The 23,407-nt window shown below is 39.8% G+C and overlaps 1 protein-coding gene across 5 annotated transcripts in view; it reads left to right on the top strand.

The window, feature by feature from the left end:
• FHIP1A (FHF complex subunit HOOK interacting protein 1A) overlaps nucleotides 1–23,407 on the top strand; it is an 87,119-nt gene that overhangs the window by 60,942 nt on the left and 2,770 nt on the right. For all 5 annotated transcript variants that reach the window (XM_039379870.1, XM_027721679.2, XM_027721683.2 and 2 more), the window contains 6 exons: nucleotides 9,145–9,312; nucleotides 12,558–12,637; nucleotides 14,043–14,230; nucleotides 14,730–15,749; nucleotides 20,434–20,612; nucleotides 20,904–21,042. In XM_039379870.1, coding sequence (XP_039235804.1) covers nucleotides 9,145–9,312; nucleotides 12,558–12,637; nucleotides 14,043–14,230; nucleotides 14,730–15,749; nucleotides 20,434–20,612; nucleotides 20,904–21,042 — 1,774 coding nt within the window. The remainder of the gene's footprint in view (nucleotides 1–9,144; nucleotides 9,313–12,557; nucleotides 12,638–14,042; nucleotides 14,231–14,729; nucleotides 15,750–20,433; nucleotides 20,613–20,903; nucleotides 21,043–23,407) is intronic.

Below are 23,407 nucleotides of genomic sequence, written 5' to 3' on the forward strand. Positions count from 1 at the left end.
ACTGAAATAGTTCACCTCCTTACCTGGCAGTAATTTTTTCTATTTCTGTATCTGGACTTAATCCCTTACCAAGACTGGGAATTAGAAGTGAAAAGCCTAACCAGTTTTAGGTCAAGGTTATGGATAACAAGGGAGATATCAGAATGGATTCTTAGTGAGTTCTGTTTTTATCTCTGAAGTACTCAAGACTAATCTTAGATTGTTTTGAGTACTACTATGCCTGTAAAAGCCGTTCTTATCGGTCAGAAAAATCTGCTAATACCCTATAGGGTTGATTACTTCCCTGTTCATGTTACTTAACTAATTTAAAGATTGCTATTCTGATTACTTTTTTTTTCATGTGATTAAAATTTTGTTGAACCTCATTTATATACTCTGAAATTGGGTGAAATCATGGTTCTCTTGAAAATGGGAATACTGGCTGCTAACATGAGAGTTTTAAGCCTAGATCTTTCTTGAACCCCAGCACTGTTTGGTGCCTTGTTCTTCCAGTAATACGCCTTTCCTTGATTAGCCTTAAGATTGACCTTTTTCTCATTAAAAATTAACTACTTGTGTATAAACTTCAAATGCATTTAATGGAGAAGATGGATTGCACCATCTAGTGGATCTGATACAAGCCTCTCACATCTGTGAGACCAAAACTCCATAGCAAAAGGAATCAAGTAAGTAGAGGCACATTTGACCTCTCCAGTCTTTCTTTCCTGTGCTCCATGTTAATTTAACAGAAAATAAATATTTTACATACTAGATTTTGGGACAGATGTCTGTGTGCTAAGACAGATAATTATGCTATAACAGCTCTTCCATATATCAAAGTAATTTCTAGTTGCCATTGGAAACATTCATGCTAAGTTGAGGATTGGGCTTTGAAAACTGTATCACCCCTTTGGGGATTTGTGTTGTAATTAACCTTTAGGTTAATAAAAAATTAGAAAGGGCCAAAATGAGAGAAAGGCCAGTGTACTATGATGGTTTTTAAAACAGAAGTTCTTTCATTTAACACAATACTAAATGGATCTTGATTTTTCTTTTAAACTCACTTGAAGTTGGTTTGATATCATAAAGTCTGCTTGTGGCTGAAGATTTTAGTTTTCATTCAGTCATTCAGTTTGGGTTGTTCTGACTCATTCTGGCTTGTGAGTTCAAATTCAGTTTGTAATGGAGTGTCGTATAAATACCTGATTAGGAAGACAGATCTGTGAAAGGTTAAAGAGTGGTAAGGAGATGATGATAATTATTGGCACATCTTCCTAAGGTGTTTCTATAAATCTTTTTTCTAGAATTTAACTGGGGTAGAACAGCTGCTTCTTGGTGATCGAGGGGTGAGGGAGGGAGGGAGAAAGAAAAGAAAGAAGGAAGAAAGTCTAAACTTCATATAGCATTCAGCCCTTAACATCCCATATCCAGTCTGGCACCCATGGTTCAACCTTTAATGTAAAATGGAAGGGAGATGAGCTTCTGGGTCTGCTCTTGAATGACCTGGGGAGGCACACTACTACAAACCTGATCTTTCTGTACTATATTCTGGTTTTTCTTCAAGAAGTAACGTCTTGAGGAAGAAAATTGTGCTGGAGCAAGACTTGCATTTGTTTTTCCAAAGATGGTTCCAGTCAGGAGTGAGTTTGGACTAGATGATCTCCAGAGGTTCCTTCCAATCCTAACTATTCTGCTATACTGTGACTTTTTCAATGTATTCTGTCACCAGGTCCCCGTCCCCAGTCAGCAGTGACCATGCATTTTTCATAGTCTTTCTTTTGCTGTTGAAGCTCTTCTTCAACTCCAGCTGGGCTTTGGCTCTCCTAATCCTTTCACTGCACACTTGGACACTTTTTCCATATTTCTTCTGGGTCACCTTTACCTGCTCATGTCTCTTCCATGTTTCAGATTTATTAGGAGCTCCTAATTCATGCATGCAGACCTCTTGTCTCCTTTCCTTGACTTCTTTCCCCTCTTCCATCTTAAAACATTTGACTATCAAACAAGACTTTTAGTTAAAGTAGCATAAGAATTTCAGTAAAAGTATTTCAGAATTTCAGTATGTGGTCCAAAACTTTGAGATATGCGTATGTGTGATCTTGAAATGTTTGTAACATTTATGGAACTGTGTAGTAAGCTCTGCCTTTTTTAGTTTTTTTGCAGATTATCTCCCTATAAATACTTACCGTGTACACCATTCACTGTGTGAATGAAACAGTACAAGACTGTTGAGGATAGAGATGTGTTTCTATGAAAAAGTCAGGGGGTGGGGAGACCAATGTGTTTTGCTTGGTGTGATTTTTCTGGTTTTATCTCAAGAAGCTAGTATGGAGTTGAAAAAAGAGTTCTCTAGTTCAGGTTTTTTCCAGTTAAGGAAGTTTCAAGTTGATTGGGCAAGCAAGCTAGCTTGAAATAACCTGTTCTTCACAGTGAGCTCTGTGAAGGTTATTTATGTAGCAGATTAACTGTGATGTGCTTAAATAACCCAAACATTCTCAAGCTTACGACTACCTAGCTTCATTTTTCAAAGATAAGTATCCTAAATATAGTATATTCTTGTAGCCTAATTTATACCTTGTCTGTACTAGTCTTGTCACTTTACGTGGGTTATCCCACCAACGTGTAATGAGCGATTGACAAGTGTGTTGGTATCTCCAAAGCTGCACATTGCTGAGTGGGTACTCACAGCCCAGATTTGTATTGTGTAGCTGAGGATATGCATTAACTGGCTGTGCTGGATAGCCCTGCCTCGTCCTTTGGTTGTCTGGGTGTTATTGTACTTTTTATGGAAGAGTTAACTTCCTTACTTCTGACATACGAGTTTCTTCAGACATCAAAAAAAGTGATTCAGTGATATTGTTTGGGTGGTGGTGGTAGCGTGTGTCTTTGTGCAAGGTCCCGAATTCATTTAAAAACAGAAGGAATAAAATGTTTTGTCTGTAAAGATGCAGATCTAAAGCAAATGTTAATTTGGTAGTTTTCTTTTTGTAGTAACAATCCATTATTGAAATTTTTGCCCAAACTATCTTTTATTCTTTCTGGTGTAAGTGTCTGGGATTTAAGAAAATTGAGACTTTCTGACTAAATCAGTTCTTAAATTAAGACTGGTAATTTTTGATGGCTTATCAGTTACAACTTAAAGTATGCGATTCTGTATGTTCTTCCCTACATTTTGGTACTCAGGAAAAAATTAATTGTGAGAAGGTATAATTCTGCTCAGGTACAGGGCCATACCATTCAATTCTGTGACGTATTTCACTGGCTATTTCTTGCTGCGCTTTCAAAACTAACATCTTTGAGCTCTATCAATAAAATACAAGATCATCTGGGGGCAAATTATACAAGGGTCTAAGTGATCGAATAAGACTAATTTTCTCCTCAGTTGAAACCTAATTGAAATCCCAGAGTGAATCCAGAATAACCCCGTGGAAGTAATTTTTACTGGTTCTGCTAGAGACCGTATTGCCTTATTTTAGTCTTCATATATTTGTTAGTAGATTGTGTTTATTTACCTTGTTCTTTTAGGTAGTTACAGCACTATTAACTGAAATATAAGTGAAATCCTTTTCTGAAGGTTCTTAATATGGATATATATTTTGTAGTCATAACCATGTGCTAGTTAATTAGGAGGCACACTGTGGTATATGTAAATATTATGTTATCTTTGATACAATTCAGATTGATTATATACATCCTTGTACTGTAAGCGCATACGATTTAATTTTAGTTTGGCATTCAGAGAATTTGGGTGACAAAGACAGTTATTCAGAACATCTTGAATGTTTATATAATTTGCGGTACTTCAATTTACTGAAGAAAGCACTAAAATTTGACAAATGATATGATAAAAGCAAATTTTTAATGTCAGCGTTTACTGCTTTACTATGTGGCATTTAATTGCTAACTGTGATATAATTATTTTTCTACTTGGAAGGCTTGTTTTAATCTGAATAGGCTTGGTTTAGTCTGAATAATGGAAAATTGTACCAGCTTTTTAGTGTAAAACATTTCTGTTGGCCAAGTGAACAGAATTGCTCTGTGGAAGTGCTGGCATGGTCCTGTCAAATAAACTCTGTCAAATGGATCTCAAATCTACTGCACACTAACCCATCTAAAAGAAAGCCTCTAACATGGCATGCTACTGTGATAATTCAGTAATACTTGCTTGATGATTACACAGCTCAGCTAGGGGGAAATGACCTGTAAATTATACTCTACAGATTAAAAGGAGCATCTTTATAAATATCCTACAAGACTGTCAGTTCCCATTTAGAAATAATACCATCTTTCACCTTACTGAAAAGCATTCAGACAGCTGCTGTAAAAACATGCAAACCAAGTGTCACTGAAAACTTTGAGTAGTCTTGTGCTTTGGAGAAGCCCAGTAATAGCACAAAGCTTAACTGTAGCAGCTGTGGTGTGGGTATACGTAAAGGTGCCTTTCACTTTTTGCATCAAACACTGGAGTGCAGTTGAATTTTCATCTGGTGTAAGCTGAAGCAGTTTATAAACGTAAGGTGAGGGAAGCTGAAATAGTATGCATTTTCTGGTTCCCCCAAAGTGCAAACTTCCTCTGTCCCTGCTCCTGCTTGTCCCTCTCTCTTTTGCCAGGACAACTGTTCATATTTGAAACTGATTGAGGTTAAAACTCACCTTTACTTCTGGATAGTTTTATTCTGAATCAATTCCCTCATCCAATTCACTGTGCAGAGAAGTGAAACAGGAACCCTTTTGCTTATATAAGCAGAGGGCAAGAAGTTGAAAGTTAACAGGAGGGAGTAGAAATGGTTGTAATTTTTTTTTGTCAGTGAGGTGGGCTTATTCAGATTAAAACTGCTCATGGATCTAGAGAATAAGTTCTATTAAGAACATTTATGTTCTTTTCATGGGCAATACGAAGTCCTTGTAAGAAGGAAAATTGTGATGGAAAGGAGGAATCATGTAGCCGTATTCCTGTAAGTGGGCATGAAGCTGTAAATTAGAAAACATATTGTGTGATTCCCAAAGGAAAATAGCCAGTAATAAAGAATCAGTGCAATTGGTCTAACACAGTGAGTGTAATATATTAAACTGAACTCACGACAGTAATTTCTAGCTCTTTGCTATTACTTGGCACAGTAACTTGTAAAAGCTGGATCTCTTTTACAGTGTTCTGCCTCACCATCTAATCAGTCATCAGAGGAGGCGAGAAAAGATTTCCTAAAAATTATTACATAATTAGAGAAGGGTGTTACATGGCTAAAAGTGGCTTTCTCTTTTCAGTAATCTCCTGTCAAGTATCTGTCTGGTTATGAAGAGTCTCAGGCAGTCCCTTTTGTAGATCTTTGTCACAGATCTTAAACAGATCTGTGACAAATGATTGTTGTGCAGAAAAACAGTGTGGATTAGGCTTTTTTAATGGTATTTTTAGATGGACACTTTAAATTTATATATATATTTTAAAAAATCCATCAACTTTTAGTTATTACAACTGTTAATAATGAAATAAAATAAAAATGATAGAGTGGTCTGATTAATGCAATGGATATGTATTTTTTTCTTGTTTTTTTTTATTTTCAATCCTATAATTTTATCTTCAAAGCAGCAATATCCCTGGTCTCTGCCATTAGCAGAAGGGATCTAAAGCAAGGGATGCTACTAGTGGGTTTCTGTTTTTGTTGTTGAGGAAGCAGTGGATTTAATATTGCTGAAATACCTTTATCAAAACATAGGTTGAAATTTACTTCCTTAACGAAGGAATTTTATTAATTTCCCTTTGTTGTGGTATTTTTCTTGACATTTGGATTATCAGAGGTGAAGAATTTTCAAAGTAAGTATCAGATTTCTGTAAGTTTTGACTTGCTTTTTATCATCTTTTCAAAGATGTTCAATTCTGAGGGCTAGCTAAAAGCTTACTTGAACAAATGATACTATAACTAATGTTTACAGTAACAGTTTTTGTAAAGCTGCCTCAGTATTTGACTGTAATGGACATACTTGACATGGGTAGTACCTGTTTAGTTCTCTGGGAACATTTGTTCTTTTGTTGTTTACCTAAGCACTGATTTGAATTTATTAGAAATGATTTCCCTCTTTCCTCAAATCTGTCTCATGAGACATTTGTGTAAGAGGAGACAACCAGCAGGTAGTCTGAATGAAGCTTAATAGCATGGCTTTAGGATCTTCGAAAACAAAGATCTTCAATAATAACTGCACAAATTGAACTAGTCTCACTTTCAACACTCCATGTATTATGTATGATGTGATCTGTAGAGAAGGTGTGCAGAGTTAAAAGGGTTTTTGCCAAGGATGGGATTTGCCTAGTGTAACTCATTTCTCCAGCGTCCTTCTCTAGTTAATTGCAAAAAGAGTGAGTTCTCTAGAGGCTCAATCAGAGCAGACTAATGTGTCCCATAGAGTAAAAGAAAAATTAGCCTTATGGAGTTAAAATTGGCTTCCTCGAATACTTCTCTAGGTGCCTCAAATCTTCAGAAGTTACATCTACTGTCAGATATGCTGAAAGAGAGAAGCAAACCCAGAATGCAAGGTGGCAAAATAAGATATAACTGTAAAAGCACAAGGCATCTGCTTGCCAGGTTAATCAGTCTTTTTCCTAAGCTGCAAACATGGCTTTCATTTAAATGCCCCAAAGCAATATTTTTGTTTGATTTGCTCTTGTGGGGAAGCAGAAGGGCGGTCTCCTTGCTGGTTTGTATGGTTAAGTTGCACACAAGGCACACTGAGAGAGCACTGGAACTTCTAGAACATGATAGCATTAAAATTGCTTGCACAGCGTTGACTTACCTGCTTTGAGTGTTGCACAGTAAGCTGCAAAATAGACCCTAGCTTCATTTACTGAGAAAGTTTGAAGGAGTGTTGTGGATAAGGCAATGTGTTTTCATTGAAAAATAAAAAGATTTTTACAAATCCATTTAAATGTTGACAAAACTTAATCATCATATTTCTTTCTTGGAAAATGATTAAGCGGATTCAGCAGCTTCTTTCCCAAGAACTAAAAATTAGTTGTAATGTGGTACCCTGCACAAAATCCCCTCAATTAAAAAAATTAAGATTTAACAAGATTGTAAGTAACTCCCTTGTGAACTATTAGGCCTTCATTAATCTTTGGTTCTTCTAGCTGTGTTTAGTGGTATCAGTGAAGTGTTGGCTATTAAAAATGATTTCTTTTTTTTGTCTAGTCCCCAAGCTGTTAGGAGCACTGAATATGCTCTCAGAATTCAGCATTTCTTTTCTAAAGTGGTCTCCAGCTGGCTTTCTTCTGCTCTGTGTTTCATTCATGATATGCGCTTTGAAAAGCATATGGGTTTCTCTCACTGCTAGAAATGTAGGATGAGTTGTCCAAAGAGTATCAGTTTCAGAAAAAGGTCACTGCCCTTGTGAATCTACTGGCTTTTCTTCCTTTCATTTACGGGTTCAGTATTTTATGCATATACATTCTGTCAGCAAACAGGTGTGAAACCTACAGGCCAAGAATGTGCTTCTTTTCCCCATAAAGGATGAAGAAGTGACATGGAGACATGACGATGTATTACTTCTGTCTGGCCTTTCCTTGGCAGAAGGTTTAAACTCATCAATGAACTGTGTGCTGTAATAATGATGTCATATGATGGATTTCTTGGGCTTTGCTTTTTAGTGCTCGTTGCTATTAAAAAAAAAAAAAAGAAAATAAAAGTAAGCAAGCCAGTTCTCAGGACAACAGTCACTAACTCTCACCAGAAAGCTGTTCTTTTTTACACCACAAGTCCCCAGACCTTTTGGCTATTGCAAAAAAAAAAAAAAAAAAAAAAAAAGAGTTTCTGGTTGGAACTGAGGTGCTTCTATTTCCTGATGAAAAATTCAACTGTTGCTACTGCACTGGTGCTTTTCTTCTAATGCCAAAATGAGCTGGTCACCCACTGTATTTAGGGTGGTGTAGCTGAGTGTTAGAATAAAGCCTCAGACTGATTCAACGACCTTCACTTTAGAGCTTCTGTCTCACAAGGTCTGCAGGCTGCATGCCCCATTCCTATGTTCTGTGTAACCAGCCAGAAGCAGCCTGTGATCTTAACTGCTTTAAAGAGAATGTTTGCATCATGACATTACTGTGTACATGGCTAATATGCAGCATAATGGAACAGGGATTTGAATATTTACAGCATGTTACGTAAACATTGCCCTTCTGAATATTTTCTAAATCCTCTTAGCTCTTAAGTGACAGCTTTTTTTTTTTTAATAAAATCAGTCTTTTCATTTATCCAGCTAAGTTTGGTAAACAAAAGATGTTTAATACTTCCTTTCATATAGACAGATTCTTGTATTTAAGGGTTTATCTTTGTGCACTTAAGCTTATTAGGTTCCTGGGTAACTATTTTAAAAAAGCTGACTTTGCAAAAGCAGTGCGTGGTGCAGAGGTGGGCTTTGGAATTTTCTGTGCTTTGCCAGTGTATACTGTGAATAGGTAATCTCCAAAGGATTGCAGTAAGCAGAGCAGTGTGCATTATGGTATGCAAATGTCACATGGATATTTGAATTCTGTTTTGATCTACTAATAGTCAGCAATGAAGATTTTAGGTTTGGCTTTATGTGTGTTTATATGTGTATGCATACTCCTTTTAAAAATTGAGTAAGAATTGTGCAGAATTGTGCTGTGGCAAAATAAAAGGAAGGAAAATTGTGACAAAATTCTGGACATCTATGGGGATTTTCTCTTTAAAGCTCTAGGACCATGGCTTTGTACCGTGCTTTGTGCTCTGACATTTATTTTTAATTGTGTTAGATGTAGGTTTTCACAAAATCTGAAAAAGCTTCAGATCCCTGAAAAAGGGATGACAGAAGTGTGATAAAAGAAATGACATGGCCAGAAAGGTGGTGGGGATCTAGCATGATTTGGTTCTTTGATTTTCTGTATGTGTGAGATTTGGGGTGTCAGTTTGGGGGAGGCTTCTTTTTCTTGGGGAAGCAGGACAGATAAGAAATGGGTTTAAAAAGCTTGCAAGGCATTCAGAAGCATGATTTTGAAAATTTAGGAGCGAAGACCTCAGTGGTTTTGTGGCAGTGTTATGGGTGGAGAACTTAAGAGTGTTTACAAGGTATACAGTTGCAAAGGGTGGATGGATGGATGGATGGACATTTTGTGAGTGCAGTATGTTTGCATTTACATTACTTTTGCTTTACTTTTGCTTGTAGGTGACTGTGGAAGAAGTGATGACTACTACTGCATACCTGGATCTCTTTTTGCGCAGCGTTTCAGAACCAGCCCTCCTCAAGATTTTCCTCCGCTTTATTTTGCTGCACCGACATGAGAATGTGCATATCCTAGATACACTGACTAGTAGAATCAACACGCCATTCCGGGTAAGGCAAACAACTGATGTCTCCAAATTGATCCCATTTGTTAGCTGCAGTATCACTGATGTATTCCTCAGGAATCTAGTCTGTATTACTGTAGCATGTTTACTTAACTCTGACGTTACCAGCTTTCTTTGATTAGAAGGTGACACTTTCTTGCTCAAGTGATTAAGCTGCTGCTTCCTTTTCTTTGCCTTCACTCCCCTGTGCAATAAAGTTTATCTCAGCTTTGCACTGAACCCCTTCTTAGCCCAGGCACAGTGTGCCACAGTAGCTAGAGAGAGAGCTGACAGAGTGAGTAGTTACCTTTGCTAACAGCTGGACCTTCTGGCTGAGAAAATGACTACTTGTTGCACCAGACTGCCCTTCTGAGTCTTGCTTGGCTGGCAGCCTTGGCTGACTCTTGGGTGGTGCACAGCTTCATGGATGAAATTAAGAATAATGTTTTAGTGCAAGTGAATGTTTAGAATGTGCAATAATATTTTAGAGAAGCCAGAACATCAGCACTTGCATTAAATTTGTGTGTTAGGGACAGTAGCTTCATCTGAAAATTGTTTTGAAATATGGGTGCATGGAAATATCGATATATGCTGCTGTTAGTGCATCTGTAAGATGGATTAACTATGAGAACTGAAATGGCTTCTGTCAACAAAAATGCAAATGCTGTTGTCTCTGCTAATCATTAATACTGTTACATAGGCAAACAAAAAGGGAATTGTAAAGAATTCTGCATCCCTGAGCAACTCAGGATCTCAGCCAAAATGATTCTGTGATGCTAAAGGAGTTTTCTGCAGTATAGCCTGGCCAAGTGCAGAACTGCCAGAACTGCAGCCTTCTGTGTGTTTCTGTAGCACAAAAGCTGTGTACATTATTATTGATGAAAATACTGATTAGTAATCTGCAGGGTTAAACTTATGTACAGACAGGAAACTTGTAAAAAGGACTATGCTTTTTACAGGACTTGTAAAAATACTGTCCTGTCTCCTGAGCATATTTTAAATCTTTTTACAAAATTGAAAAATAGATTTTATTTATTCAGAAGATTGCCGTTTTGCAATATGGTTGCAAAGACAAATGAATAATATTTCCCTGTAAACTGAAATGTCTTAAATACAGGATAATTTAGGGCAGCAGCAGGTTTTTTTGAACTTTCATGGCATGAAGAAAAGTTATACTTAACTCTCTCTAAATTTCACAGAGGAAATGAAATTTCCTGGTTTTCTCTGATGTCCCTCCCCTGGCTAAAACACACCTTTCGTGTAAAAATCTGACTTTTTCCAGAGGCTTGTTGTGAAGCTCTTCAACTCTGTCCCCACGTTCCTGTTAAGAACTCCAGTTGCAGATATTTCTCTCTCTCTTGTCCCTTTACTCTCTCCATCTATTTCTGTAGACATGAAGTCTTGGATTATTTGTTGACTCCTAGCACGGGCAGTGAAGAGCAGTGACAAGGCAACAAGTTTGAGCTGTGCTTTACCTTTCAGCAGGCTAGTTCATGAGCATTTTCCATTTCTCTTCTCTCTGCTTATTCCCTTTCTTTAGTTCTTCTGTTGGTGTTCCATGACCAAACTAGGAAAGGCACTCAAAGAAGGTTTCTCTTTTCAGAGGCTATCAAGTGAGGTTCACTTAAACTTTGTTATTTAACTGTTTCACAGAGATACCTACCAAGTTGGGGGAAATACATGGATGTATATATATATTTCAAGAAATCTATGCATTCATTTGGTCTTGGTCACCATGGACAGCTGATCACATTGTCACTCATCTGAAAGAGAGAACCAGAAATGGTGAAACAAAAAGTCTTTAAGTTGACATTCTTGAGAAAACACGGCCTGGAGAGAGGAACATAGTGCTGTTGCAGAGCTAGAACAGAGCATTTTAACAGTGGGAGTAAGGGAAGTGACTGCAGGGAAGAGGAGCCAGGTGGAAGAGAAGCAATGCCCAGGCAGGATGCTGGATTTAATCCTGAATGAATTACAGGTTATGTTCAGTGATTGAAAAAATGAGGTAGAGAAATATCTGTAGCTTTTTCCTCACTTTGTCCTAATCTGTTTATTTTGTTAGCTATTGAAAAGTGCCATTAATTTCATATATTATCATATATTATTATTTCATATGTTATTTACATAATTAATACAGGGAGAGACAGGATTTAAACACCCATTTGAAACTTTAGGAAAGGGTCAATTTATCCTAAATAATTCTTGCAAGAGTCAGCCTGGTCTGGGAGCCTAAGCTGACTATAAGATACTGTTTCCATGAGAGAGCAGCACAGGAGAAATACACGTTAAGAGGCAGGGATACAGAGACAGTGTGGTCTGTGAAAGCATACAGCTCATGCTTCTACCATTTTGGGCACAACTGCAGTCTAGCAAGTGTCTGGCAGGTAGAAATGTACTGTATGATAGCTTCAAAAGTGTTGTATGTCTAATTAATGACCAGAAAAGCCTGCAGAAGTCCATGTTTCTAGTCTGTCCTAAAGCCAGGGTGAAAGTGGGTTGCCTATCACAGAATGGGTATGATTTTTGTCTCTGCTGAGTGTGACTACTGAAATACCTAGTTACAGCTGTATTTAATCAGACCTCTGCCAAAAAGGCAAGCATGCAGTTCCCACGAGGAATGCTATCCTTTCTCCTGGTCTTGCAAAAAGGATCTTCGTGCTTTGCTGTAGCTCCCAGCTGTTAACTGACCTGTAATAGAGAGATTATGAACACTCCATATGGAATAGATTCTGACAAAAGATGGCTTGTTTGTCCTGGTCTGTGTCCAGTACCTTAAGCTGTATTTCTAGAACCAGTCAGCTTCTTAATGTGCAGAACACTAATCATTCCTTATACTTAAAGCTACAGAAACTTGAGGTGATTTATAACTTTTCTTTCAGAAAAAACCTTTAATTGGTTCAAATTCCATGTCAGAGGTAAAAACTAACACACTGTATTGGAAGTTACAGGGTTCAGTTCACACTAAATTAAATTAATAAATATGAATAATAGTTAAGACTGGTAAATTACTGACTTTTTTCTAGCTTATTTGGAGGAAAGCTCTGGATTTCATTTTGTTAAAATGAAACGTTATGTGCATAGCTCTAGATAACTTAAAAAAATCCCATAGGGTGCTGACAAAATGAAATATTATACTAAGAGTGTCTATAAAGCGTGATGTTCTGGCGGAGCCATTTTGTAATGTAGTATGCAGGGAAGATTGGAAAGATCCAATTTTCAGATCAAAAACTGACCATGTTTATTATTTTTCAGCTCTGTGTGGTCTCCTTGGCATTGTTCAGAACGCTCATTGGCTTGCATTGTGAAGATGTGATGTTACAGCTAGTTTTAAGGTAAAGGCCAAACTCCTGTTTCCATCCTTCATCCTGACTCTGGGACATATAATCTCTGCCTGTGGATGCAGAGCTGGATGAGAGTTCTCCAAGAGAGCGGAAATCCAAGCAACTACAGAGATAAGAATATTTATGATCGTGACAAAAGTCTACCAGACCTGATGTAGTGTGATTTACGTCCTGAGATCTTCAGAGCAAGAGATTTTTCTTGTGATTTATTTCTATAGAAGTGAGAGAAGCTAAGAATATATTTATCACCTCCTTATTCCCTGCTTCTAAATGTGTAATTCTTCTCCTGTGCGTGTTTTCTCTAGTGTATTATGCACTGTGATACAAAACTATATCCTTGTTTGCAGCTTCCACCTTCTTTCTCGTTTTTCACCTCTTTGATTCCTCTCTCAGTGAAAATACTTCAGGTTCCTGAACTATTGTAGGTAGATTGTAGTGTACTAAATGCACTGATTATTTTTGGGTTTAAGTGGTGATTCTATACATTGCTTCAAGATACTTACTTATAATTTCGGTGTGTGCATTAGATGAGAGATATTGGTGTAACTAACTTGGGCTTTTAGCATTGTAGATCACATAAATGTTTCAGATACTGTGTGTCCCTCCACACACAGGCATTAAGGTGAAATTCCCTATAGCTCTTCCTGTTGTTCCTGGGAATGCTGTGAACACAAGTATGTCACTACTCTAGCAGTAGAGTGCTGTGATTAATTTTTTTGTTTATTTAGGGAATCTTTTAGAATTTGTTTGCCTTTTAAATGGCAGAACATCCAGTTAACGCTGAGAGTCTTACTAAAGTACTTTTTAAAAGTAGAACAAAAGCGCTCTAAAGAAGTTTAACATGAGACTGTGCTTCCTCTGTTTCTTGTACTCCCAATAGTTTTTTCCCTCCTCTGCCTGAGAGCTCAGTCTTGATCTACTGCAGTAAGACACTTTGTTGACCCTTCCCTCCTTTTATTCTGGCTGCTTGCCTGGCAAACATAAACTGCCTCTCTCTGGATTTCCCAGGAAAACAAATAAATTGAGGATTCTGGGACAAAACTCATTCATTGTCAGACCAACCCATTCTTCTGGCCTTTGACATCTGCCCATCCCACGCTTGCTCCATACTTTCTTGCAACAGGTTTGCTCTAACCTGCAAAGGATTTTTTGCTTCCCTGTTCTGGTGCAACTGATCTCCTGTCTCTACTTGTCTTTACAGTTCATCATCAAACCAAGTGTCACAATATAGAGTCAGGGTTTCATGCTCCTGAGAGGTTAGAAAGTGAATTGCTGTAAATATTATGACTGTTTCTTTTAATTTGGAGAAGGCAGAAAGGTAGGAGGGGAGTTTTGTGTGTTGCTGCTTTCTCTAACATCAAAGGATGATAAGTAATGCTAAACACTGCTGTTTCAGGTATCTGATTCCTTGCAACCACATGATGTTGAGCCAGCGAGGAGCTGTGAAAGAGAGAGACTGTTATTCTGTGTCTGCTGCAAAACTGCTGGCCCTGACGCCAGTCTGCTGCTCCACTGGAATCACTTTGACATTTGAAAGCCAAGGAAAAGATTATATTTTATGGACAAAAGCAGCACAAACTAAAGGTAATTGGTGCTCAGGGGAAGACCAGATCATTAAGTGCATTGGATTTGGTAGCAGCTCATGGGAGGAAGTCAGAAAGAATCAGAGGGGAAGGAAATGTGGTGGGTAACAATAAACTGGGCAAGCCTGGACTAGAAAGCTTGTTTAATTCCTTCCATGCGTCCGGGTCTATTGAAACCTTATTTTAACAGCTATCCAGCTTGAATATACATTCATGAAAATAATGTACAGATACATGACAGCAACCCTTGCTGCTTCTGAGTGGTTGCTGCTTTAAGGTTTGAATGCAGGCTTCTCTCTCAGAAATCTTGAGTTACAGCTCTGTCTTTGCTATAGGAACGAGTCATGTATGTTTACGAGCAAATCTCTTAATTGTTATGCTTTTGTCTTCCTGCCTTATTGGATGGTTGGGGTTAAACACTCTGCAATGTCTTAGTGGATCCCTTGCTAGAGAAAATTTGATATACTACTAATGGTATGAGTCGTCTTCTTTACTTCTAGATTCTGGTAGACGCTCTTCTGAATCTACTTGCATTGTGGAATATGGAAGAGCTGTGGACATCAGCTACTTGCAGTACCTGGGGGAAGCTCAAGAAGCCATCATCCAGTGCTTGAAAGATTGTAAAGTTTGGTCTGCCTTGTATGATGGAGTAAACCCTGATCCAGACACCTTTATCCAAACGCTTGCAGAGGAGAACAGTACAGATGTGGAACATCCCATGTTTCAGCTCCAGCAAAGGACACCTAGCACATGCAGCTCCTCTCGAGTAACTCCATTCAGTGAGAAGATGCAGTTGGAGCTAGAATGGGATGATAGCTATGACACAGGGATTTCTCCTGGTTCTAATGTGAGCTCACCACAACCATATGATGATCTGGGAAGCACAGAAATGCAGCCACCTGCAGAGCCACCGAAACACATACAAGAAATGAAAAAAAATGCCATTATGCTCATCAAAGGTTCTTATATAGAGGAATCAGACTTTCAGGATGATGTTATGGTTTACAGGTTATGTGCCCAGAAGGATACTCAAGATGATGACAGCTCCAAGGAGAAAACTTTAAATGCAGCCAGAGAACGTAAGGTCCGAAGCCAGACAGTAGTCAATGGGCCTCTTGCAAAGACCCAGCTGGAAATGGGCTTGGATGAGCACAGTAAGAGAAATTCAAGCCCAACTCAAGGTGTGATGAAAGAACAAATAAACCAGAAAATGACTGAGATTGATCCACAGCCAGACTTAGAGTTGAAGATTTCTCCTCAGGAGGCAGATTGTAACTTAAGACTGCTGAGCACAGATGGTGAGGATTTCATTGCACAGTATGACAAAATTATTAAGGAACTGGATCCAAACAGTGCAAGCTTGGAGGAACAGAAACTAGATACTCCTGACCCTGTCTCTCCAGCAGAAGAGGAGGAGGACTTTGAGAATTTTTCTGCAGAGAGCATATCATCTCCCTTTGGACCAAAGGAGGATGTCTCTCCTAAGCACGCTTCGAGGAGCCAGAGTGTTCCGTTTACAGGTGGAATGTCCTGTTAATTACGTACATAAATGCAGGATGGCATGCTGATTAAGGGGGGGCCAAATGAGATCACACTGTGTGGCACACAGCACAAGCATAGAGCAAGGAACAGTTCTGGCACTAAAGAGGGTATAGCCCAAATAGCTGAGACCAGTCCAAGGAGAGTGAGAGATCCCATGTGAAAATACAGCAGAGTCATCAGTGTGGTGACAGCAAATGGTTGTTTCTCAGGGGATCTTCTTTGGGTGCTATTTTTTTTTGGCAATTGTTTAAAACGCTGAGCAGGGGTTATGTTGTTTGTATGTGAGAGCTCCATCACTGTAGAGGAAGCTTTTTCAGTTGAAAGGGGATTGGAGTAGCTGTTCTAATATACAGAGCCCAGGTAAGTAATTTGCTTATTTTATGGTTACTTTCATCTCTTATGTGGTGGATGCAGTATCATGGTGCCGTTTTTCCCCTCTCTGCTATTCCACATTGTAGCACGAGGTGTCAGCACTGGTGCCACGTCTGTATGTGCCTGTCTCCATGCTCTGCCCTGGCATCCTGTTCCTTCAGTGTCACCCTGCCCTCGCTGTTGGCATGCTTTTCTGTCTGGTGCCACGCAGCAATTTAAGCTTGGTCTCTGCTGACTGTCCAAGCTACTCAAGAATGACAGTACTACCAGAGGTCAGAGTAGGCTTTTGATCGGTATGTGTACAGTTCCTTGCACTGCAGGCTCCTAATCTTTAGTTATGTCTCCTAGATACCAGAGTAATACAAATAATAAAAAATAATAATAATGTGTCTAGGTTTCCTCACCCAAAATAAAACCTCTATAAGATGGCTTCTTGTTCATTTGGAGGGGGAAAACGTGTATTCATTGAAAACCAGCCCTTTCTGGTCAGCTGTGGCCAGAATGCTTGGCACTGTTTCATAATTGAAAAATGCAGCCTGATTTTCAAACAATTTGCTCTTTTTGCTGTGGCGGCAATTTCCTTGTACCAGAAGCTAATCACATCCAAATCTGCTTCCCAGTATCTGCTGTCAAATGTAGTCGAAAATGTTGTCTATGTCTCTCATTCTTCATCTAGTCCCCCCCCCCTCCATTTGTTCCTTTCCAAAAACCCACATCAAAATCACCCCCTGCCCAAACCCAAGAAAAACTCAAAACTGAAGAAAATGAAGATAAAAAGCTAATAACAATAAGCCACACTGTTTGCTCCCCATTCACAGTATGTCTTACTCTTAGGCTGTTTAACTTGCCTTAGTGCAGATCTTGGTGACTGCATGTAAGGAGGTGCTCAGAATAACAGAATATGCTGAGTTGGAAGGAATGCACAAGGATCATCACCTGAGCCCTGCATAGAACCATCCCCAAGAGTCACACCATGTGCCTGAGAGTATCATCCAAACACTTCTTGAACTCTGTCAGGCTTGGTGCTGTGACCACTTCCCTGGGGAGCCTGTTCCAGTGCCCAGTCACCCTCTGGGTGAAGAACCTTTTCCTAATATCCAGCCTAAACCTCCCCTGACACAACTTCGGATGTTCCCTTGGGTCACCACAGAGAAGAGATCAGTGCCTGCCCCTCCTCTTCCCCTCACGAGGAAGTTGTGGACTGCAATGAGGTCTCCCCTCAGTCTCCTCTTCTCCAGGCTGAACAGACCAAGTGCCCTCAGCCACTCCTCACATGGCTTCCCCTCAAGGCCCTTCACCATCTTTGTTGCCCTCCTTTGGACACTCTCTAAGAGCTTAATATCTTTCCTATATTGTGGTGCCCAGAACAGCCACAGTATTTAAGGTGAGGCCACACCAGGGCAGAGCAGAGTGGGACAATCCCCTCTCTCGACCGGCTGGTGATGCTTTGCCTGATGACCCTCAGGACATGGTTGGCCCTCCTGGCTGCCAGGGCACTGCTGACTCAGATTCAACTTGCTGTTGACCAGGACCCCCAGGTCCCTTTCCGTGGCACTGCTTTCCAGCATCTCATTCCCCAGTCTGTTTGTACATCTGGGATTGCCTCATCCCAGGTGCAGAATCCAGCACTTCCCCTTGTTGAACTTCGTATGGTTGGTGACTGCTCAGTCCTCTGATTTGTTGAGATCTCTCTGCAGGGCCTCCCTGCCTTTGAGGGAGTCAACAGCTCCTCCCAGTTTTGTGTCATCTGCAAACTCAATGTCCCTTCCAGTCCTTCATCCAAGTCATTTATAAAGATGTTGAGGAGCACAGGGCCTGAGATGGAGCCCTGTGGAACCCCACTAGTGACAGGTCACCAGTCTGTTCCCCCATTCACTGTTACCCTCTGTGCTCAACCTGTGAGCCAACTGCTCACCCACCACATGGTGCATTTATCCAGGTGTGCTGGACATTTTGTCCAGAAGGATGCTGTAAGAGACAGTATCGAAAAGTTTTACTGAAATCCAAAAAGATTACATCAACTGTCTTCCCTTGATCAACTAGGTGGGTTACCTTGTCATAAAAGGAAATCAGGTTTGATAAACAGGACTTTCCTTTCATGAAGCTGAAGCTGTGACCGATGACTGTGTTGTGTCTCAGGTGTTTTTTCAATACCTCCCAGAATAATCTTCTCCATAATTTACCAGGCGCTGAAGCGGGACTGACAGGCCTCTAGTGCCTCTGCCTTGGAAATCTTGAGATTGCAGGGCCTTTCAAAGATAGCAACCTGGTCTAGTGGAAGGTGTTCCTGCTCTTGGCAGGGGGCTTGGAACTAGGTGATCTTTAAGGTCTCTACCAACCCAAACCATTCTATGATTCTGTATTTAATTTGGAATAGTGTATTATGTTTGTAGATGTGTTTGATAAAGTTTTGGGTTGCTTTTACTGTTTTGGGATACTGTCATGGGATGGGGCTTCTCTTTGCAGAATTGAATAACCTGACAGAGGTTTCCTACACCCAGTAAGTGTCAGCAGTGCAAAGATGCTTTCTTCAGGCCTATAGATCTATGAAGAAAATGTCTTGTATCCAGTGCAAAAGCATTAAACACTATCATCCCAGGAGCAAGAAAGAATGTGTTGTTCAGGAATAAGAATTTATATTTTGCTCCCTCCCTTCATGGCCATGAAAGGAATAATTTTTTGACTTTTCATCTAGTTGCCCTGTTTCTTACAAGGCTCCCAAACTCTGCTTTGTTTCTCTGATTATCATTCTAATAAATTCTTGGTGGTAAAAGTCACGCTTATCACTGAGAAATTTTTTTACGTATTTGGTATCCTCTCTTGCAGTGGCAAGCAGCAGTTGTTACAAGTATCTAGATTCAGCTTTACCTGCTCAGCTTTAAAGTGTTACCTAGTGGAGAGAAACACTGACACCTTCTCCCACTATCCCTTTTGGTAGAGTAGAGTTTCCACTGCACTGTGGTCTTCAGGAGCTCTGTGAAATTGTCTCCATGAACATGATAGGGGAAGCAGTAAGTTATATTGGGACAGAAGAAACTGTATCTCAACAGAAGGGGTTTGGGGCTGCTCCACTGGGTACCCGGGCAGGGGGCATTCCTGCAGCTCTGATGGCTGACATTGTGCTTGCAAGGCAGCAGCCTATAAAGCCTTGCCAACGCTGGCCCTCCTACCTTTCATCTTGTGAGCGTAGCTGTGCCGGACAGTAGCCATGTGCAAGGTGAGGGGAGCTGGAATGGGGTTGGATTATGGCCACCTGCTTGACCCTAGAAGTGCCCATGGCATGCATCTTCTGCCAAGATCGAGGGTGGGATATTCAAAGTTAGCAGTGCTGCAACTGCGTCACCAAGGGATTCTTCTGCCTGGTTTTCCTAGCTTTTATGCAGCCAGAATAGTGGGTGGAACTGGGGGTGGGACAAAGGATGTTTCTAAGACTTGACTTGTGATTAGGTCACTTGTACAGGCTGCCTCAAGCATCTCATCAGCTGTGTGGTCTAGCAACATGTAGTGAAGTCATTCTCAGCTTTGCAAAGGTTTCATAAGCTTGAGTACTAAGGGTTTATGTACTTCCATGGTAAATGCTTTTGTATTTCAGTGGTTGTCCTGCAACATGAATACACAAGCTAAAGCTATTATTTATTGGTGACATTTATATGCTAAAGCCTATGTCTAGCAATAATTTTGCTTATAAATCTATTTTAATGTCTTCCCTGCTTTGTGTGACTGTTTACAGTACTGCAAATGCCTTTCCTTGTGATGTGAACTATCACAGCTCTTGATTTTTATGTTTAGAATAGCATTTTCATGTTCTAAAGAACACCAGTGTTTTGATAAGACAAGAAAGCTAGCTATAATTTACTTTGCGCAGTCCTTACGTAGAAATAAGGCACAGCAGGAGTAAAAAGAGCAGATTCTGTTTGCATTGAAACTAGTAGTACCATTCTGATTAACTTCAAGGGGAATAGAATGGTAGACCATAAGGTACTAGGCTAAATCCTTATTGGTACATGTAAAGTAGAATAGTTATGCATGTTAAATATGCCATTAATGCAAACTGATTGGCTATCTAGCAAATGTGCTTTTAATCACAAAAGCTTTTAACACCTCTGTTAAGTCTGTTTTGTCTGTTCAGCTACAGTTTGGTTTTTCTACCTGCTTTCTTTTTTTAGTGTGTGGGAGGTCTAATTTTGTTGGTTATGATGATCAAAATTCCTTTTAAATAACTATTTCCTGGATCTTAGGATTTTTCTTCTGTGAAAACAAAAGCATTGGTTCCTTTTTATTTTCTTGCAGGACCGTTCATCAGTGTAATGTTGTCGAAGCTGGAGAACATGCTGGAGAATTCCTTGCATGTAAATTTGCTGCTTATTGGGATTATTACTCAGCTGGCAAGTTACCCACAGCCACTTCTTCGCTCCTTTCTGCTCAACACCAACATGGTGTTTCAGCCTAGCGTGCGGTCACTCTATCAGGTATTTGACCACGGGTGTTAGCCATGCCCACTGGAGCAGTATTTTTGGTGTCTCCTTAAAATTTACATTAGCTCCTTTCAGTTTCACTTGTAGCTTTCCCAGCTGTCTGAGAGCCTCTTATTTAATTTCCATGTTTTAATTACATTTGTGCAAAGAACTGGAAACTCTGTATGACCATAGATTTTGTCGGAACTCTCTTTTAATGCAAAAGTAGAGAAAGCCCAAGTATTCAGTCTGTGGCTGCACTGGGAGCAAAGGAGGAAGAAGTAATTGTTACTGTTGTTTCGACAGGTGCTGGCATCTGTGAAAAATAAGATTGAGCATTTTGCTTCCATTGAAAAAGACTTTCCAGGTCTTCTCCTGGAGGCCCAACAGTACTTGCTTTTTCGTGTGGACATGTCTGATGCTGCGGAAGAATTGCTAACCAAAGGTAAATGTTAACCATGCTCGAGGAGTGCTGGGTGGAATGACTTACCAGTTACCCCTCTCCTTTTCTCAGATGATTAAAAGAAGGTGTGGTGTGGTGGGAATATCATTAACCAGATGTATCCTTCTGACTTTAAAGTGACGATGCTCAGTAGGCCACAGTGTATGGGTCTGTTTGGATGTTCTTTGCTCTTTAGAAGCTTTTATTTGTTACATAAAATGTCTGTTTAAAGAAGTAACAAAGTCAGTTCTTGGCTTGCTGTCAGTTTGACCGTAAACAAACTCACTTTTGAGGCATGAGGTGAGGTGGCATATGTGCATGATTTCATTTTATTTTTAGCTTGACCTTCAGCTAGTCACTGGTTCTTTTTTGATAAATGTTAGGGAGGACAGAAGTCCACGATGAATTGGTTTCTGCAACAACTGAATAGGGCTTCATATCAATTGAATAGGGCTGCTATGAAGGAGATAGATACTAGCCAGAAAACTTTTAATGTGCTTTCTTGGATGACAAACCAAGCAAAACAAACAGAAAAAACAAAGGGGAGATGTGTAAAAGCCAGGACACTTTGAGAGCAGTGGGGACTTCAACAGGTATCATCCCACAAGCCAGCTTTAGAGGGACTTCCATAACATCTGCTGCTTCTCCAGCACAGTGCACACTGCACCTGTCTTTCAGTTACCGGCATGCTAGTGAAAATAAGCAAAGCGAAGAGTCTTACATGCTAACTGAGAACCTTCCAGACACAGCCAGGCAATGGGTGGAGTTGGGGCCATGCCCTGAGGATGTGCTTGTTCTCAGCTTGCTGCTGAGCCAGCAATGTTAGGTTCAGTTTTCCCTTGAGAGCCAACCACCCACGTGATGGGAATATGTCAAATTCGGTGAGTGATTAAGAGCTGACTCTGCAAAAGGGTTTGTGAGAGGCAGCATTTACAGGTATGTGCTTACTCATCACTGGGAGTCCTTAATAATCACCGGTTCTGCCTACACCTCTGTGAAGATGTTGAACTATTCTTCCATTTCCAGAGGTGTGGAAAGCAGGACTCTTTATGTGCCACTTTTAATTGTATTTTAATTTTTCAAGGCTCTGACTAGTAATCTACCTAGTTTCTGGTCAGCATAGTGTGTGTTTCTAAGGTTTGCAGTACAACTAGCCTGTAAAATTATGATCCTACTAAGGCTGCTTCTTGAAGAATTGGTCTGTGGAAGGTGCTTGTTGTAAAGAAGCTGCATACTGCGAACGTTAGTAGTGTTTTTAGGCTCTGCATTCTGGTGCCAGAGATTAGAAAGCTTTACAATTAGATGGTATTGTAGCTAGCATGTGGGAGATGAGATTAGGAGGTAACATTTAGAGTCCTTTTTTTTCAGATGCTTTTTTTTCAGGAGCTTTTATATAATGAATTCCTGATGGCATTTATATTTATACTTCCGATTTTACATCTGTTTTCTTCTGTGGGCTTCAGAATTTGCTAGGTTGACTCAGGCTGATCATTATTTAGGAATTTGAAACAAGGCTGCTTAGTCACCCTGTTGGTACATTTTCTTCTGTATAGTAGCAACTCCTGCAAAGAAGGCTTCTCTTGACAAATGAGTGGAGAGTAAACAAACGTCTGGATAACTGCAGGCTTGGTTCCCAACAGGACTGGTGATGGAAGTCATCAAACTGTAATCCTGCAGGAAAGTTGGCTCAGTAGTCCCTCAACCAGTAGCTCATTATATTGATTAAGAAGTGCAAAATAGGAACTGCTACAATAATGATAAATAAATAAAAAAAAAACAAACCACAACTAAACAAGAAATTAGGAACTCCTATAGGACTTCTCTGCATTTGCTTGAATGCCACCTCTGAGTGTCATGCAAGTTGGCTGCTCTCTGAGGGATTTTTTCCCTTGGACAGGAGTGGTGAATAATCCCAATGTTCTCTACAGGTCTGAGCATAACTGGCTTCCTGCAGAATCCACATCTGAAAACACGAAGCCAGACTTAGTGGGAAACACAAATGTAAAACCAAGAGTGTTTCCTTTCTCTTTACAGGGATGATCTCTGAAGGTGTTCAAGCAGAAATGGACAACTTACTATTTTCTGCTTGCAGTAGCTTGTGGTTTCCTTACACAGTAGATTGGATTCTGGTTACATATACAGAGCTGTCATGATGTAGATTCCATGGGAAAAGCTGCCTTTCTTTCAGTGTGTTGGTAACCACTTTCAGAGTACCCATTTTCATAAGTTTCAGTTGTATGATTTAGTTTGCCTCCTGATCCTAGAAAAAAGTGAACAATCTTGATCAAAGTAAAGAACTGGAATCTCTGATTCCTAGATCAGCTTTCTGTGCTTTTCTGCTGTTTAGGGTTTTTTTTCCCCCAAATAA

The sequence above is a fragment of the Pipra filicauda genome, unplaced genomic scaffold (assembly GCF_003945595.2).
Source record: "Pipra filicauda isolate LSUMZ 115617 unplaced genomic scaffold, ASM394559v2 scaffold17_size4572894_pilon, whole genome shotgun sequence".
In the NCBI taxonomy this organism is placed as follows: Eukaryota; Metazoa; Chordata; class Aves; order Passeriformes; family Pipridae; genus Pipra; species Pipra filicauda.